Here is an 18,845-nt window from a genome sequence, read left to right as displayed (position 1 = left end):
AAAAATACTAATCATTAAAAAGGAGTGTGGATAAGCCAGCCAATAAGGAATAAAATGCAGGATCAAGTGTTTAATTAACATTAGTTATTGAAATAAATACTACAAAATATACATAAATAAAATACAATAAAATATGCAGAAATTAAAATACATCTGGCCCTACCTGTCAAATTAACTAAATCATTTGAACCCATTTTTCTTAATCAGCAGTGAAATAACAAAATTATCAGTGGCAATACACAATATAACAATAAACACTTACATTTCCTAAAGACGAACTATGTCTGACAAAATTCAGACACCGCGGCAGGCATCTGCCGGACAAAGTGACAGCCCCAGAACGAAAGTGAAAAAGCTCCAAGCTTGGCTTACATTATCAATTTATAGAAAAATCAGCGTTGCCCTCTCCTACCCATCACGCGCTTATTATTCTCATTAACGCGACAGTCAAACAATACGTATTTACATGAAAGTTCTCGAAATACAATGCGCCGCAAGGAATACAATATTATTCACACTGTTTGTCGCCTGAGTAATGGCACACAAAAATAATTCCTTGAACTGGAGTTGTTTTGGTAATGGTTATCTGCGTCACTCCTAATTTGTTTATAATCCTAAATAATTTCAATTATGAAATCTTATCCTTATTCACACCCCTCCATCAAGAGAAAAGATAATTTTTACAAAATTTGTCGCATTCTCGACAACTGAAATTTAAAAAAATGGGGAAAATCGAATAAGGAAAAGATTTAAGCTCTCATATGTGATAAAATTGTACACAATCAAATAACGGCCGCCATCAACAATATATTGACAAGCGATGTGCTGCCAACTGCAAAATTCAGGAAGGCCAATATCTGGCCAATATCATCTATACCGCATCGAACACCCATTTTTCCTCATGGTTTTGTCGCTCAGCATCCGCTTACAGCAGGAGTTGTCCAGAAGACGGGGAGAGGAGTCTCTTAGGAGGAACAGCCTGCTTTCAACTGCAGTTTCCATGGACGCACGGAGCCGGTGTGCAGTGCACCTAAGCTGGGCGAAACACTGTGTGGTATGTCGGGCCACGGACCTCCTCGAGAGTGATCAGACAACAGGTCGAGGATTGGCCGAGGAGCAGGAACACCAACGGTGAGCCGAGCAGAACCTCATCAAAATGAAGACAGTCAGACGCTGACTCTGTGGGACATTTGTCGCAACAGGGGAGACCGATGCAGATGACTCATTAGATCTTGAGGGTGTGGACGGCCAACAGCATTTCGTAAAGCGAACACTCATGCGCGTGAATGTTACCTGAAAACAGCTAATTACTGAATAGAGGTTAGGGCAAGGAGGACCGCGGCATTTTCTTTGCCACTTGCGAATTACCCTCCAAGTGTCGAATTCTACTCAGTTACCATAGTCTGCAGGTCGTTGGGCTTACGTCAACCAGATCATTCTCGTCATCGTTTAACCATTAAGTCCATTTTGCTCAGTGTGCACCCGCTATCGCGGCAAAGTTCTCAATATCAGTAGGATGCAGAGACAGGTGAAAGGCTTTCGGTGGTGCAGCAATAGGCATCTTCTTCATCAGGTAACCTTATCACACGTATGAGCTCCAAAAAGAATAAAAAAAAAATAAAAAGATTGTAATAAACTCAAATTCCCATTACTCAAATATAACATCCTTGCGGTCTCATTGATACAACCAACTCTGATTTAAAAACCTCTGAATTACATTGACATGAAATGCCCATTTTTCGGTCAGTTCTTTCCCCTTAAATGACCAATCAGAGTTAATATTAGAATGAGTTGATTATGATAAATTAAAAGATGAGAATGATTCTTCATCAAATTGCAGATCAAAATATCTGCCCAAAAATGTTGGTCTGCCCTAAGGCAAGGCCATGGCAAACCAAATGTTGCCCCGGACTTCAGTAGAAGATTGGCGCTAGTCTGATTCTGGAAACCGCCAATCCCGTCCTATAAAACGGCCATAACAGCGCTTCCTGCGACATGGAAAAATCAGACACCAGATTAAATGATGATGAAATATTCGGACGATATGAAATGATTTCTCCCCGTTAGGCAGTTCAAAAATGTCAAAAATCCCTGCCCTCATTTTCATTTGCTTGAAAGCAAAATAAGTGCGAACCGTAAAGTCGCCCCAACTCCAACAAAAGGCTCACTGAAGAGAAGTTAGAGAAATATAAAATGTGGAGTCTATTTACGCATAAAGAGCGAAATCCACCCTGTTTTGGAAGAGTTCTATGCTATATGTCACAATGTCACAAAAGGTTGGCTTTCTCATAATAAAAAAATATTTCACCAAAGTTAGCGTCTCAGTTTAACTCCCTCCCATTTTTTTCCGCAAAGGCTCTTAAGGAGGAAAGCTCATAATTATGATTCCGACTTAATAAGTTGAATCCCTCATGATCGCTAGAAATGGCTTGAAAGAAAATTACGATTTTAGATCAAACAACTGGAATTTGCCTCTAATTTGGCCCAACGTCTGCGATAAACTAGAACAGCAAAAATTTTCAGGGTAATTTAAGTTCATAGATTAAAATTACCTAGCTGATCAAAATCAAGTGTTGCTAATTAATTAAAATAAAAAAATATACTAAATGAAAAACGCTGAAATCATGTGTCGCCTTGGGTTGTCGACAGACCTTAGCGAACCAACATGTTATCATGCTACAAAAAAAGAAAAGAAAAAGAAACGTTAAGAAATTTTTCCACAATAAATTTTGCGTTTCTCGGACACTGCGAAAGTGGAATTAAAACGCCCAGAAAAATTTTGTGGACTCGCTGAAAGTGCTATTGTTATGTGTTCCAACTCGCGTAATCTTGCCTTCACTGCTGATAATCGTCATCAATTCCCATTTAAAAACTTTCCAGACCCTCTTCAATAAGGCATTCAAATTTGGCCTATTGTAGAATCTTTGAAAAGCAGAAAAAGAAAACTTCGGCATGAAATTCTGTCCAGATGTATTTTTTTTTTCAGGACTTAAATAAAATTGTAAGCTTCCCTTTTTCCATGAAAACTTGACAAGATTAAGGTCTATGTTTTTGGCACTATTTTACGAGCTCGATTTGAATGCTCAGTTTGTCAGGCTGAGCTGGGAGCAGACTCAAATTTACCAATAGCTAACCTAGGATTCTCGCATTTGGAAATTTGCTACTCGAAAAAACGCACTGATATTCCTACTTCCCGCGGGTAATAATTGATCCCATTACAAAAAATGTGAAATTACACCCTTAATTGTGCCCCTACTGGTGGCGAATTGAAACAATTAAACTGGTCTTTCTTCATCAGCCACCTCAGTGCGCCGACCTTCCCAACTTTTAAAAGCGGAAACTACTTTAATTTAAATCAATTCCGACTCAACGCACGGATATTCCCATAGGCAACTTTGTTGGACCTCACGGGTGACCTTTGCTAATGAAAATTAGCAATCAAATACAAACAAAACTAATATAGAACAACTTGCAAAGCATTTTTACTAGCATTTATACAGCCGCGGCATCGCTCACACTCATTTTCTCTCAGTCTGACACTGTTCTATATGAGAGCAAAAAAGAAACAATCACGCACATTAAACTTTCAAACCCTCAATAATCCATGCTTGATTAGTAAAATAAAATAATCAAAACACAACAAACAACCACCAATTACTCTCATGCCATGTACAACTTATTCGCTGCTAGCACTTTAAGGAATTAATTTTTTTTCAACTAATTCTTTAAACAATTCTTTTAAACAAATCCAAAACCACAATCTGCACTTTTACACAAACCCGAAACGGTTTGCTCAGCCACTAGTGTGTGAATGTGCAACCAAAAGAAAAAATGTTTTTTTTTTTTAATTGCTCTTCTTTCCGCAATGCGGGAGTGACAAAAAGTATGCTCTATTAACGAATAAGTGAACATTATTCTCAATGCTCTCATATAAAAATAAAACGATCATTGCCTTGCAAATGCTATTATTCCCAGAAATAACTCGTATATCCAACCATTATTGCCTTTTAGGAACACAGGAAGTACTTGGTCCACTTTGACCACCAAAGTACCTGCTGAAATTGTCAGCCACGTTAAAGTGCAAGAAATGAATAATAAAAAAATGAAAAATCTCACTTATCCTCCGATTAACTCTTAAAATTCCATCAAATATAAAATATTCAACCACTCATCCGCAAAGAAAACCTTAAATTGGCTGGGACTTGCAATTAAATAAACCAATTGGGGATAAAATGAACTATTGCAAGCGTATCCCACCGCTGCCACCATGTGAATGCACGTTACTCTGCCCACTGAATTTCCCCAAAATTCTAAGCCCGAAATAACGACATTACAGTTTTAGTAAGTTTTAGTAATCAGTCACTCAAAATGAATCAAGAACTCTTTATTTAATTGGTAGCGTGAGAAATTAATTGAATTGAATTGACTGAAAAATACTAATCATTAAAAAGGAGTGTGGATAAGCCAGCCAATAAGGAATAAAATGCAGGATCAAGTGTTTAATTAACATTAGTTATTGAAATAAATACTACAAAATATACATAAATAAAATACAATAAAATATGCAGAAATTAAAATACATCTGGCCCTACCTGTCAAATTAACTAAATCATTTGAACCCATTTTTCTTAATCAGCAGTGAAATAACAAAATTATCAGTGGCAATACACAATATAACAATAAACACTTACATTTCCTAAAGACGAACTATGTCTGACAAAATTCAGACACCGCGGCAGGCATCTGCCGGACAAAGTGACAGCCCCAGAACGAAAGTGAAAAAGCTCCAAGCTTGGCTTACATTATCAATTTATAGAAAAATCAGCGTTGCCCTCTCCTACCCATCACGCGCTTATTATTCTCATTAACGCGACAGTCAAACAATACGTATTTACATGAAAGTTCTCGAAATACAATGCGCCGCAAGGAATACAATATTATTCACACTGTTTGTCGCCTGAGTAATGGCACACAAAAATAATTCCTTGAACTGGAGTTGTTTTGGTAATGGTTATCTGCGTCACTCCTAATTTGTTTATAATCCTAAATAATTTCAATTATGAAATCTTATCCTTATTCACACATTAAACACTTATTAAAAATTTAAAACCCAAAGATCCACTCAAAACGGGAAATAATTAAATTAGTAAAATTTTGGCTAATCGGCTTTTACGTGGAAAATTAGAATGCTATTGAAGTATTTGTGTTTTAAGCGATTGTATATATCTTTTGACCCTCTGCTTTTTTTTTAAATATTTGGATATTTATTATTCCCTTTGAAACTGGCAAACAGGCAAAAGGTTTATTTGCAAACATCCCTGAGGATCAAATTCTTCCACTTCCATGAACAAATGATGCTATTTTAAAAATTCCATTAAAGTGGCGGCGGCAGTTTTAAGCGCGATTGTTTGATCTCGCAATTTCCCTTCGAATTCTCTTTTGCAATTCCGACCCTTCTTTTCCAATAGCCTGGCCGCCTGCGTGAGAATTCGGCTGCTCCACCGGTGCGTGCTGAATAATGCATACGAAATTCACTTGCAGCAGCGGCAGCCGCAGGAAAATAAGCAGAAATAAGCGTGCGCGCATATCCTCTTACGGCGCTGTAAAGGAATATTGGATACTTTCCTCCTTACCTGCTGCATAAGCTCATGAGATATTCAGCGAAGATTTCCCACCACCTTTTCCACCACACGCGAAAGGGCAGAAAAAATAAACTCGTTCTCGCTGAGAAAAAAAATGAAATTTCGCCATTGACAAGATATGTTTATCAAGAGGAATATCCCAATTCAAAAAAGCTGATTCGCAACTTTTAATAACCTGGGGTGTTCTGAAATGACATCTATCTTTTGCCTACGTACGAAAGGTTTTCTATATAAAAATTTCCATTAAAAATAAAAAAAAAATAAAAACGTCACCATGACGTTCTCAGAGCAGTTATTTAAATTACAAGTAGTTTATAATAATAGCTTTAAAAATTTGGCAAAATATTTTGCTCGTTCTGGATTAGGGAAGCCTCTCTTCAATAACATACAATGTTGAGGTGGAAAGGAAAAAGCGAAATAAAAAAAATTATAGAAATAAATCCTAGCAACAAAAGTTGGGCAAACCAGCTCATTATAACGCCGCAACACTAGCATTGTGCATGTTTTTGCCTCTTTTTCCGTGCCGCTGGATTAGAATTTTCTCCTGATGCCTGCTCGGCGGAATAATTGCCAATTAAACCAACTCTCGATAGAAATATGTGCACAATCCTGCTGAGCAAACTTTGCGTATATCGACGAGATAGGCAAATACTTATATAAATTGCAGGCGCGGCAATTATTTGCACACTTGGCATGTTGTGAACACAAAGAGTGGAGAAAAGTTGCTCGGCTGTGCATCTCATTTCAGCTGCACACATGGATGATCACGTTAATTTTTAATCAGGGGGAACGGGAGAAGAGTTTTACGAAGTTTAAGTTGACGGGCAAATATCTTGCAAGTTGAGCCGCTTTTGTTGGCAGCCCGCCGACAATGAGCTGCGCTTTCAAATAGAGAGCAATTCAAATTTATATAGAGTTGAGAAAGGATGAGTTTTGCCTTTTGCATAATTATTCACCCTCCATTGCATCTGAAGCACTGAATCTTTTGAAATCTATTGGTTCCGAGCAAAAAATTTACTTTGGTTGATTTTTGTCTGCTCAACCCTTTTTTCGGTAGAGTTCAAACACAAGCAATTATTCTATTAAGCTGTCGGCGGCAGGGCAGCAATGAAAACACAAAGCAAATTGATCCGCCTCTGTGCAACGAATATGAGTTAAGCCCCAAGCTGAACTCTTTTTTTTATATAATATACTCTTATAATCCGAGAGAGTTTTGAAAATTTACGAGCTGGGTGGGCGCGGATATTAGCCGGAAAAATGGCCCCCAACGAAAGATGAAAAAGCGCGATTGTTCTTTCTCTCTCTCTCTATGTGTGTATTTTTTCTGGCCAAAAGTTGATTGGTTCGTCTGGTATCAAAACAGAGCGCTGTTATTTGGCGCCGTTAACCTCGACGTGCTCTACTCTCTTCCTTGTTTTCCTCGCCGAGATAAGACCGAAAAAAGAACAGCTATATGACTGCTGCTTTATTTCTCGAGGCTTATCTCTCGCCGTAATATGCGCGCGCCAGTGCCTCTTCTTTTCCTACTTTTCCTCTTGGCTCAGTCAGGAATTTTATCCGCCGCGCTCTGACAAACAAACTACTTTTCGCCAAAGCCGCTCTGCTGCACTGGATCGAATAGAGCTCTCGATTTCTAAAGAGAAGGAAAAAGTCAAAAGCAATTTCAGTCACCGCATGGAGATATTTAAAAAATCTTACCATATGACATTATATGTATATATCTGAACCTATTTATAACTGAAATTTGTGATAAATTTTTCATTTGTTTTAAATTAATCTGTTAATCGCTTTCAGTGCATACTTTTCAATTTCATATTTACCCCAAAATCCTTTTTAAAATTCATATTTCTGATCATTGAAAAGAAAATATTTTTATAATTATTTTCAATTACAGTGAAAAAAGTTTTTAAAATGTATTAAATCAAATCAATTATGATTATATATCATGTTTTAACCTTTCATCAAAATTTATAAATAGAGATTCTTTTTTACGTATATTTTAAAACGTGAATATTTTTTTTTTTTTTTTTTTGTTCGATTGTAGTTCCTCAGGCTGCATATTAAGTTAAAAGAGCTCTGATAATGAAAAGCTAAAAATAAACAAGCCTTCTTAAATCCTTTTACTTCCTCTGAAAACAAGTAATTCTGCACATTTGATTGAATTTGGTGTCTGACAGTTTCCTTATTGGTTTCTCATTGAAATTGAAAATAGCTTGTGAATTTTTATCAGCGGGATATATATTGGCTGGGCGCCTTTTCTCGCTAGGGAGATGAGCCGCAGTGGAGTAAGGCGTCTCTCGAAAGTGCGCGCGAATAATTCGGGTTTTGGGGTGAAAAAGCAGGCGGTTGCTCTTTCAATCAGCCCGTCGCGATAAATCAGGCCGGCGCGGCATTACGTTCTTGGGGTGTTTCACCCTTTCTTGGCGCACAATGACCCTAATAGCAGCGGGGCCGGATTACAACAGGAGGCGGCTCTAAAATAGGACTCGCTCCTCGCGAGCAAGCACACAACCAAAGCAATTTCTGCCTCGCCAGGGACGCAGGCAGGCGGTCGCTCTCTCGTCTGAAACTGTAATGCAGAATTACGAGCGAGGGCAAATGGAGCCAAAATTCTCTCGTGCCAACTCTCGGCGCCGAGTCGCAAGCCAAAAGTTGCTGATTTTCTTTCACTCGCCCAAATTTATTATTTCCACACTCGGCATATTTAATTAATGTCTTCCTCGAACGAATCCGATCAGTTTGCTCTCCGTGTTGTATGCAAATTTGTGTCAAAACTCTGTTTGGAGTTTGCAGAGCCAGAGCTAAACCACCACCGGACCGGCAAATAATTTAATATTATCTCTGTCACGCCAAATGGTCACATACAAAATGGACAGAGAGGCCACCCCTTGCAAATAATACCGCCTGCCATGTGCACTGTTTAATGTTGTTTCGTCCGCACACACGGTATCGAATTTACGGCAGATATTCAGTGACTCTGTCCGACTGGAACAATGCTCAGCAAATTAAATTGCAAATAGGTTCAGCTTGGATCTACCGTATTGTAAAGTAAAGGTTTAATTTTCAAACAGCGTAAATGTCACCTCGCTACAACTTTGCTTGTTTATTTTGAGAGCGAGTTTCAACTCGTGAAAATGTTGATTTAATTTTTGTATATAAATTTATTGTTCTATTCAAACGTGAATAAGTATTTAAATCTTTTTGTTAGTTTCCATACTTATTAAATTAACAATTTTTCAAAACCAAAATGATAGAAGATAAATCATTTTTTGCAAGATATATCTGATTAAATTTAGAATGGGAGTTTCAATATAACTTTCACATAATGTTGGGCACAAATTGAGCAAATTTAACATTTCCACCAAGTCTTGCAAATGATTTGATTTACAAACCAGTCACTTGGCTCATTGCAATCATTTATTAAAACGCCCGGACAATGTATTTTTTTCCTCCCGGACAAAAGCAGTGGCGCAGAAAGGATTTATATAACGGCAGCCAATAACAAATGGAGCCGTGCTCTCTCGATTACTTTATTCATACGCGTGTATCCGACGGCGTTATTTCATCCCAGCAGAGAGAGAAATGTCCTTGCCGAAATGTATACAAAAATAAAAAGTGGAAAGCAGGACGGCGCCAATAAATGCGAGTGGGATTAGCATTGGCTTCTCTTGCCAGATCAAAAGCCAAATGCAAAAATCGGCGTTTGTTTTCATTGTATCAAAAGCAGCTGCTGGAGAGAAATAGAGGTAAATCGCTCGGCAAACTCTGCAATTTTGCGAGTCATCAAGCCCAAGTGCTCTTTTTTGCGGCCTCGAAAACGAAACTGCCGCTTTTTTACGTCCGGCCGGCCATTCCGTTTGGTGGCTAATCGATTGGTGGCCGGCCGGCTACTTGTTCTCGGTTTCGGGGAAAAATATAACAAAGGATCAATTGATTCAGAGCTTCACTTGCGTGAGCTGAATTTGGGAAAACGCTGGATTTAAAATTGAACAGTGCTTTTCCTCGCCGAATTTTTTGCCTCGGGGATTTGCTGCTATTTTTTATAATGTGTGTGCAAATTCAGCTACAAAGCACTACAAAGTTAAGTTCTGGGATTAAGGTTTTTGCCGATGTTGAAATAAACTATGGAATAAAAGCCGAATTATATAAAGAGTGTTAATGTGATAAACTTTTTAAATTAGTTATTATTTTGTTAAAATAGAAAAATTAGATTGCATAACTTTTAATAATAATAATAATTTAACATTTTAAAGTATATTTATTTTAAGTTTCTATATACGTTCTTGTAGTTGTTGTGGAACATTTTGGCACTCGAGAGGCTCATTTTTTGTTAAATAAAATCCGGTTTTATAATTTGTGCCTAATACGAGAAAATGTAATAGTATTTATTTATTAAAAATTTTATCCTTATTGTTTAATTTTTCTTATCATCATATATCATAAGTTATAATTAGCTCTCAAACGAGACTTCTGTATTTCCCTGAATATCAATTTTAATGAAAATGGCATATTATTTGCATATCAGCTCATATATTATTATATTGTTGTATTTTGTGACGCTTGAATTTGAGGGAACAATACACTTTCTGGTTGAGACTTTAATTAACCCCACAATGGCGCTTGTTTTTTATCCATTTATTTATTTATTTTGTCCGATAATTGCATTTGTAAAAAACTGTGATGATTTCTTTGTCATTCATGAACAATGTACTTATTTTGAATGTCTCTATGTTTCAGGCATTTGACTGCCGTAATCACATCCGCGTGATTCAACCGACGGGCGACGGAACGCGTCTCTACGTGTGCGGCACCAACGCGCACAACCCCAAGGACTGGGTGATCTATGTAAGTATTGTTTGGCGAAAAATCGAAACGCTTAAATTACACAAGAAAACTGTCTCTCTCTTGTCGTTTTGTCGTCGGTTCCGTACTTGGTATGCACGCGGCGGACGAGTCAACAGCAGACGCCGGCGGGCTGAAACAATTTGTCAAAACGCGGCTGACTTTCATTGTGCGTAATCGAGTTGGAAGCTTTTGCGGTCTTCCGTCTGTCTGTCAATCTGCCACCGCTGCTCATAAAGCGCCAGTTTAAAACAATAATATGCAAAATCCGGCCGACACATGTACGCGAATACACCCCTGTTTAGCATAGCGCAATGTGCTGCGAGAGCGGCAGAGCAAGATTGTTGCCGCTATGCGTGTCTTGCACATTAGATTACCATGCGAATCACGAGCGTAACTGAATTATCTCGCAGCGAGGGCAAAACTAACTTTGCGCCCCACTCAAAGCCCTGCTTGCTCTGTCTACCTGGCGGGTGAAAAAGTGAGCCTGCGAAATTTCATCCTACACCGGGCATAGAGCAAATATTTTGACTCAAAATTAAATTTGGCACCGACTTTATACAAATCAAAATTGTATATGTACCAAAATAAACTCCGGACTCGCATAGAATTAAAGCCATTCCTCTTCCCCAGAGCAAATTGCAAAGTTCCTAGGGTATAAATTTCAGTGTCTTTGCGGCTCTAATAACGTTTCTTGTGTAGACAAAGGAGATTTCCGCACCGCCAGAACATCTGCCTTGTTTCTCTAGCAAACTTTTTGCCACACACACGCAGGCTGTTTAAATTTTCAGGTAGCACCCGACCGCACGAGCCCGAAGAAACGCGGCTCATTAGACGCTGAATGGAGAAACGTGTGCGAGGCGAAAAGGCAATTCTAATGATTTGTGCGCAATCTTTTGTTTGTCTTGCCCCGGTTTGTTCAGGGACTATCGCCACTCTTGACATGTTTAATTTCCTCTACTGAAATGAGGAAGTTGCTGTTTGCTTTTCTAGACGGTCTATTTTCAGACCATAAATTACAGTGCCAAAATCAATGTTTGGTGAATAATGAGGCCTAAAACTTGCTAATCTGTTATTTTACAATTAAATTCAATGGGAAGAAACGCATATGAAAATAGTGAAAATGTTGATTCCTCGGAGAGAATACACGATTATAATATTTAAAGTTGATGAGAATGGTAAGCAAAATTTTATTTAAAAATTATCTCAATTTATGCCTGCTTTCGTGTATTATAATTGAATTATTCAAAACATATAATATATATTTTATTAAAAGATCAATTTATAAAAAGCAGTACTAGAAATTCAAGCATCTTTTTTTTAGCAATAATAAGCCCTCATTTTGTAAAAAGAAGGGAAAAGTAGCAAATTCTTTAATGATGGCAACCCAAGCGAAATTACATAACGACCACATTTAAGAGTGAGGTGCGCGGCGCGAAATTTATTCATGTGGAGTCGCATGCAAGGAGCGGCGGCAATAACAATAATGCTTCTCCGGCTGCCAGCAGCGTCTTAGTTTAAATAAAAATGGCCTCTGCGCACTGCTGGATACGGCGGGACAAAAATCTCAGTCTCCTTCGCGAGTAAGTAGAGTGGAACAAAATGCCTTCATTTAATGCAACGACTACGGCGCCAGGCCAGCTAGAAATGCTGCGCCGTGAGTTACTTTTTTTGCAAATCTCCGTTGGGTTGTAAGGACGGGCGCTGTTGGCTGGAAAATTATCCTTTGTTTCTCCACCACATCGCGAGGAACATGGGAAATTAAACTCCTACCGCTTCCAACAATTGTTCATCCAGACTTAAAAACATTAGTTTTCTGTTATCAAATTTATGTATAATGAATATAAATTGAATTTAATATTATGAAGTTCATTTGAATTACTGGATAAGTAAATTTTTTTAAACAATTTTGATAAAAGAATCAGATTCCGTATATCATACCGAGTTAATTTCAATTTCAGAATTAAATATTTCAACTTGCTGCCTATAAATTTGGCCGTTTCCATCGATGTGCTGGCTGGAATGTAAATACTTGATGTGATTGCGAGGGAGCAGCGGCAGAAATACAACTGCCACTCGCAATTTATTCGACGGCAGCTGCAAATCCTCTGGGAACCGAATAATGCCTCTGCTGATGGCGGCTCAATGGCGCCGATAAAAAATTGAAGTGTTAAAAAAAATACGACATCGATTTGCAGCGCGCGTGTGCCCGACGGCGGCTGCTAAATTGTTGCGTCAAGCGAAAAGTAAAATACAAAACGGCCGTGGCTGCGAAAACGAGCGAATTCGCGTGTCAAAAGTGAAGAAAGAATGGCTCCCTCGGGGGTTGGTTGCGGTGTTGAAAATGGTAATTGCCGCTCCTTAGGCCACCCGCTCACTCTAAATGTAGCACAGGGCAAAAATTACCACTTTTGCAGCCGCTTTCCCCAATTCATCTCCCGCGCACGGCCCGTCTGCGAAATTAACTGGGAATTTTGAAAGGAAATCTACCCCGTGGGGAACTGCGCGAAACACTTTTGCTACAGGGGCGTGTAAATTTCTGTGAAATTTGGAGAGAACAAGTTCAATTAGCGGAAGGGAGGAAGCTCTGAGTTTATTTCATTATCGCTTTTTATTTAGAGTAAAACTTCCTGAGCGCGATATTAAGAAAGCTTTCCGAAATCTTGTACCAAAAATCTTGCGTGCTTCAAACCGATCGCATCTCAAGAGAGGAAATTTACGAGCGCGGAAGCACCAATTTTTATCTCTTTTTGCCACATGCCGGTGAATTAATTTTAAAAACGCCCGTTTTACGAGCGCCATTTGAACGAGCACACACATACTCTTAGGAATTGCACAACTTTTGCACGCACGCCTACAGGCGGCGCTTTGCTCTTTACACCGAAAGTAGTTTCCAGCAGCGAGTCCTTTTTGTCGTCGCTTAAAAAGAAAAGACTATCAGTAGGGCGGTGTATAGAGTGGAGCAGGGGAAGGAAAAAAGTGATTGCTTTCTTTAGAAAGGCACCTTCCTGCTGACTTCAATAAGGTTTCAATTACTCCTTCCTTTCAAGCCCCTTGAAAAAGTTAATGAAAGATTTTCTAACGAAGTTTTTCTCGATCGCGTTTGCCTTATCCGAGCGGCGATACAGGCCTTTGATTGATTCGACCCAAACGACCTGCTGCATTTGCGTGGCGGCTCCCTTTGCTTGTGTGCTCTTTGTCTGTACCAAGCAAAGAGCTTTTGCTAGATCACAAAGGGACCCTTGTTTAATTTTTTTGCTATTGGAATCTCTGCATACTGGAACGCTAAAAGTTTTAAAATTAAAATTAAAAGTGTATATCATTTGTATAGTATTTCTTAATATAATTTCTTTAAAACTTTTCTGCATTCAAATATAATTATTTCAAAATGTTGTTAGTAAACATTTTACAATTACAAATAATTGTTCCATTATAAAATATTTTGTACTTGCATTATTTTATCCATTGCATTTTTGTATTTATTCTATTTTAATTTCTTGTATTTTCTGTGTTCACAGTCCAATTTGACGCACTTGTCGCGCAACGATTACGTTCCCGGCATCGGCATGGGCGTCGCTAAGTGTCCGTACGATCCCAACGACAACTCGACAGCAGTGTGGGTTGAAAAAGGCAACCCTGGTGATCTTCCAGGTCTGTACAGCGGCACCAACGCCGAGTTCACCAAGGCTGACACGGTCATCTTCAGGACGGACCTCTTCAACATGACCACACGCCGAAAGCAGTACTCGTACCGCAGAACCATCAAATACGATTCGAAGTGGCTTGACAGTGAGTATAACAACTTTTATAGCTCCTGCGGAATTCGAAATTAGGCAACCTGCCATACTTCGGTGTTGAACAGGTTGCCTAGACTTAGAAAATCAAGTGGCGGAGAGATTGAAAAAGAGGCGGAAAAATTTCCTTATTTTGTAGCTGAATTGAAAAAAATTTAAATTCAAGTCGAGCAAAATGTTAGAATGATGGTTAAAAACTGTCTTGCCTTATGAATAATAATTTGTGGTTAGACTCTAATGCAAAAGAGCAGTTTTTCAACTGAACTATAGTCTTGAATTTTTTTTATAATTTCCTTCCTCATCTGCATCAACTAGATTCCACTTTTTATAAACGTGATAAATCACCTAATTGCACAGACCCGGTAAGAAAGACCGAGTAATTACATTTAAAGCAGCATTTCCCGTCATTTTCCGCGACTAATGGGTCATTCGCGTGACTGCCGCTGGAAAAACGCCCGTCCGTCTGAATCATTAGATTCTTTCTCCGAGGAGCCATCCGTCCGTTGGTTCGGTTCTTGCTCAATTTGCCGTGTTCTGCAGGCAGCAGTGATTGGTGCAAAAGTTTCTTTGTGTGTGCTGGTATATTCAAATGGCGCAGGAGGGCTGCTTTATTGCTCGTAAAACGCTGGCGCTCGCACTCGATACCGTCGTAAATTTCTTTGTGCTTCATTACCTTCTTATATGGCGCGGCGCGATCAATTTGTAACTTTTGCAACTCATTTCTCCGTTTGCCGAGCGATCGGTGGGGTGGAAAATCGGCTCGGCGGCGCACTTGACCGCGAGATTGCGAATGATTATTTCGCCAGCAGTTTATTGTTTTCGAGCCGTTTGCAGCGACGCTGGCAATAAAATTCACCTGGCCGTCGCTGAAGCTATAAATTTCCATCCGGGCGGGCCAAAGTATGATATTAAAATCCCTCGCGCTGTAAAAAGACCGTGCCATTGTTGCCGAACTCTTAAAAAAGAAGCAAGAGTTGAGAAAGGGGGGGGACGGTGCCTGCTGAAAATTGCTCTGGAAAATGAGCAAAGTTGCTGTACTTATCAATCGGTTACGACTTTTTTACGACCTGCGTGAAAATTTTCATTAAATTATTCAAATTCTCTTGCGAATTTAGAAAAGTGTTCTGACTTTTAGAATTCTCGGGAATTCCTAAACATACGTTTACGTTCGAATCCACCTGTTCAAATTCTGAATCTCAAGGGAGGTTTTTCTGTCTTGCCGAGTTCCCTCACTCACAAGTCTCGAAATTGTCTTTTTCTTCCTCTTGTTTGGCGCGTCTCTGTGCGCTTCCTCTCCTCCCAGTCGCATTATAAGCTTTGACAAATTGTTAAAAGAACACCAGCCGCCGCGCGTTCTTTGATATTCCCCCGCCGCCCGTCTCATTGTGATGCCGCTTTTGTTGGCGAATTTCCCAAACGCTCCTCTTTCCTATTAACTTGTGCGATGCAGAATTCTCTTTTCGTTTCACGACACCTAGAAGGCCAGGGGCGACGCAGCTTCTTTTCCGCATAAATTTCACCAGCCGTGTAATAATGGAGCGAAATTAAATTCGCTAAAACAACAGGTTGCGCGCTTGCAAATAAGAGACGCTGGCTGCTTTCTTCTCTCCGTGCTGCATTGTTTTATATTAAACTTGCGCAAGATGTATACATCTTTCCCTCTCGTTGGAACAAAACGAAAAGATAAGGGTGCGACACGGAAATCGGAAGATTTCCTTCAAGCTATGGAATTTATTGATTTTATCACCTACATGTTATATTAGAAGGAAAAAAGGGAGGAAACAAGTTCGAGAATAAATGTCAGCAAATGCAGCCGACGACCGCGGGGAGAATAAAAGGAGGGAAAAATTACTCGCTGGCGGCGGTTATCAATTGATTTACGCCTCAGCTTTAGAAAAGTTTCGCCACCCCTGCTGATTTTTGACCACAACTTGTGAAATAAAGCGTGGTGCTGCAACTCTGCTTGCTATTTCTTCATGACGGGTGAGAGGGATAAAATTGATGGTTCCGTTTCTTATTTTTCCCTTGAAATTTTAAGCATTCAAGTTTCACTTAATTTTTAGTTTGCTCTGATAAGTACCTTTGAATTGCACAAACGTTATCGATCTGGTAGGTGCCTGGGCGCGGCCATCATTTGTAAATCCAATCATCTGATTGCAATCTGATAGTCGTCAGTGTCAAATGCACAATGTGAAACACCGACCCCCTTGCGTGCATTCGCTCCGATGGCCAGTTTGGTCCCTTTGACAAAACAATCAATCGATAAAGGGTTAAGTGCGTGGCCGGTTGCACGCAAATTTCGTTACTTGTCGGCTCAGTGGCCTGCGAGGCTGAAGAGGCGCCGCTTTGCGCCACTCGTTTGCCGTCACATTAGTTAGTTTGAGGGGCAAAAACAAAGAGGCTGCCGCACTTCAAAAAGAGCCGCCACTCTTTTCCAGCCGCGTCAAAGGAAATTTTTTTAATACGCCTCGTCAAAATTAAACAGCGGTTTCGCGCGCCGGACAAGAGGGTTGCGCGCGGAAAAACACGGACGCCAGTTGTAAAAAAGCAATAAAATGCGCCCTGATTCGGCAGAAAAATTCTTTCCCGGCTGCTGCTAAGAAGGCGGCTGTGCACGTCCAAGTATTTTTGTTTGCTCGTAAAAGCTGCAGAGAGGCTTTTGAATATGAAATGAGATGACTAGCCAGAAATAGTCGCGATGATAAATTTTGGAGCGTGTCGGTGGCGAGAGGGATGCGCGAAAGCTCATTCCATGAATTATTTTTTGCTCTCCAGAGGCAGCAGCCGGAGATTATTATTTATTTAAGTGCCAAGCGTGTGTCTGTCGCTCAAACGCATTAATGAGACGCGAAAGCCTGGACACGTCGAGAACGGATTTGTTTTAATGACGTGCCTTCGTCTGTCAACATTGAATTTTCTGGGATTTACACCTGTCACACGACGAGAGAAATTTGATTTTCAGTTCTCTTTAAATTTTCAGAATTTCCAAGTCTGGATTTTTTGCTGTGCAATTAAAAAGACTGAAAACAAAAGTCGGGACTGCTCTTATTGACTGGTGCAAGTTTTAATGAGCGAAAAGCAGCACGCGGCGCATCCATGTATAGGGATGAGCAATGCAGAGAAAACAGAGCGCAGAACACAACAAGGCGCCTCATCATCGGTTTCAAGTTGTTGGTTCTTTAGAAATGTTAATTCACCGCTCAGGGGGATAAATTCCGATCGCGCTCAGTGAAGAGCCGCCGCGGGTTGCTATCGACACAGCGCCGCGCTGACAGGGGGAGAATTATTATTTATTCTTGCGGTTGAAAGCAAAGAACAAGTTGCTCTACACAGCTCTTCATTGAGTTGCGGTCGACGTGGCCAGAGGCGTTCGAGGTGTGTGTGCACTTTGCGCTGAGCGCGCCCAAATGACTGATCGCTCTATCTGATAACCAGAGATGAGCGAGGACTGAATGTGACGGTCGCTTTTTAACACTGATAAAACTTTAGCCTTGTAAAAATTTCATTGAGAAAGTACATACAACATCATTATTCTGCGAAATTTTAGTGAAATATTAACACCAATTGCCCACTTTTGGCTTTTATAAGATATTTAAAAAAATTAAATTTATTTTTCATGAGAGGAATATAAAAAATTCACGCAAATTTACTGGTCATTTTCCATAATTAATGTTGAGAATTTTACTGTATTGTATTAGAAATTTTGTAATAAAATAATAATAATAAATTAGCAATTGGGAGGTAGATTTTTTGGATGAAAATTTAAAAAATATATATAATATCCCTATCAAAAATTAAAATAAGATAAACTAAAAAAAATCTCTAGAGAAATGCATTTTTATGATTGGAAATGGATAAAAGTAGCGGTTCTAAAAATTTTGGAGTCTGTTATTAAAATTGAAATTTCTATATTTTACCGGCTTCAATAAGGAGTGGCAAAAGTTTCGGTTAAATTTCCACGACGCAGGGATTTTTAACAATGTTTCCCCGACATAGCCCGCGTAGGTAGTAGAGGGTACAGTACATAGGCGAATTTTCATTGAAGATAGGTTGCACCGCCGTAGGCTCTTTGCTGGGAACGGGGCGCCTCCCCTGTCATCAGCCGCTCTCTCCTATTTACGGCCGTTGCTGTGATCTCTTTATGTGCATTAGCAGACTCCCCGTCATTATCACGTGTGTGTCATTTCCATTTTCCCTCGGCTGCATTTGCATTATTTGCCCCTTCGAAGTGCTTTTTGCCTTAAATGAAATAAAAGCTGCTCGACGTGTCCCCTCTGCTTGCCATCGTTGCCGCTCGGCCGGGCGTGCACTTGCGAATTAATTTTTAAAAGCACTCCATTGTGTGTCGCTTTCGCAAATCATTCAGAGGTAATTACCATTGAAACAACACGCTGCAAAAATAGAGACCGTCGATTAATCCGCGCACTTTTAAAAGCAGAAATTTGTTTGTTTTTTCGATTTCGACTAAAAATTTTTAATCTCTTTTTGGGAATTGACGCAGCTGCCGATTTAATACGCTAAGTCGACCGAGTGAACTTTTCCCGTATTTTATTCCATCGAGGCAAAC

At 39.6% G+C, this 18,845-nt stretch overlaps 1 protein-coding gene across 3 annotated transcripts in view; it reads left to right on the top strand.

Annotated features, from left to right (window-relative positions):
- LOC132203708 (semaphorin-2A) overlaps window positions 1-18,845 on the top strand; it is a 292,313-nt gene that overhangs the window by 268,600 nt on the left and 4,868 nt on the right. For all 3 annotated transcript variants that reach the window (XM_059631661.1, XM_059631660.1, XM_059631659.1), the window contains 2 exons: window positions 10,380-10,487; window positions 14,003-14,273. In XM_059631661.1, coding sequence (XP_059487644.1) covers window positions 10,380-10,487; window positions 14,003-14,273 — 379 coding nt within the window. The remainder of the gene's footprint in view (window positions 1-10,379; window positions 10,488-14,002; window positions 14,274-18,845) is intronic.

This window comes from Neocloeon triangulifer, unplaced genomic scaffold (genome assembly GCF_031216515.1).
Source record: "Neocloeon triangulifer isolate White Clay Creek 2 clone unplaced genomic scaffold, ASM3121651v1 ptg000017l, whole genome shotgun sequence".
Classification (NCBI taxonomy): domain Eukaryota; kingdom Metazoa; phylum Arthropoda; class Insecta; order Ephemeroptera; family Baetidae; genus Neocloeon; species Neocloeon triangulifer.
This window is presented reverse-complemented; position numbering and strand designations above follow the sequence as displayed.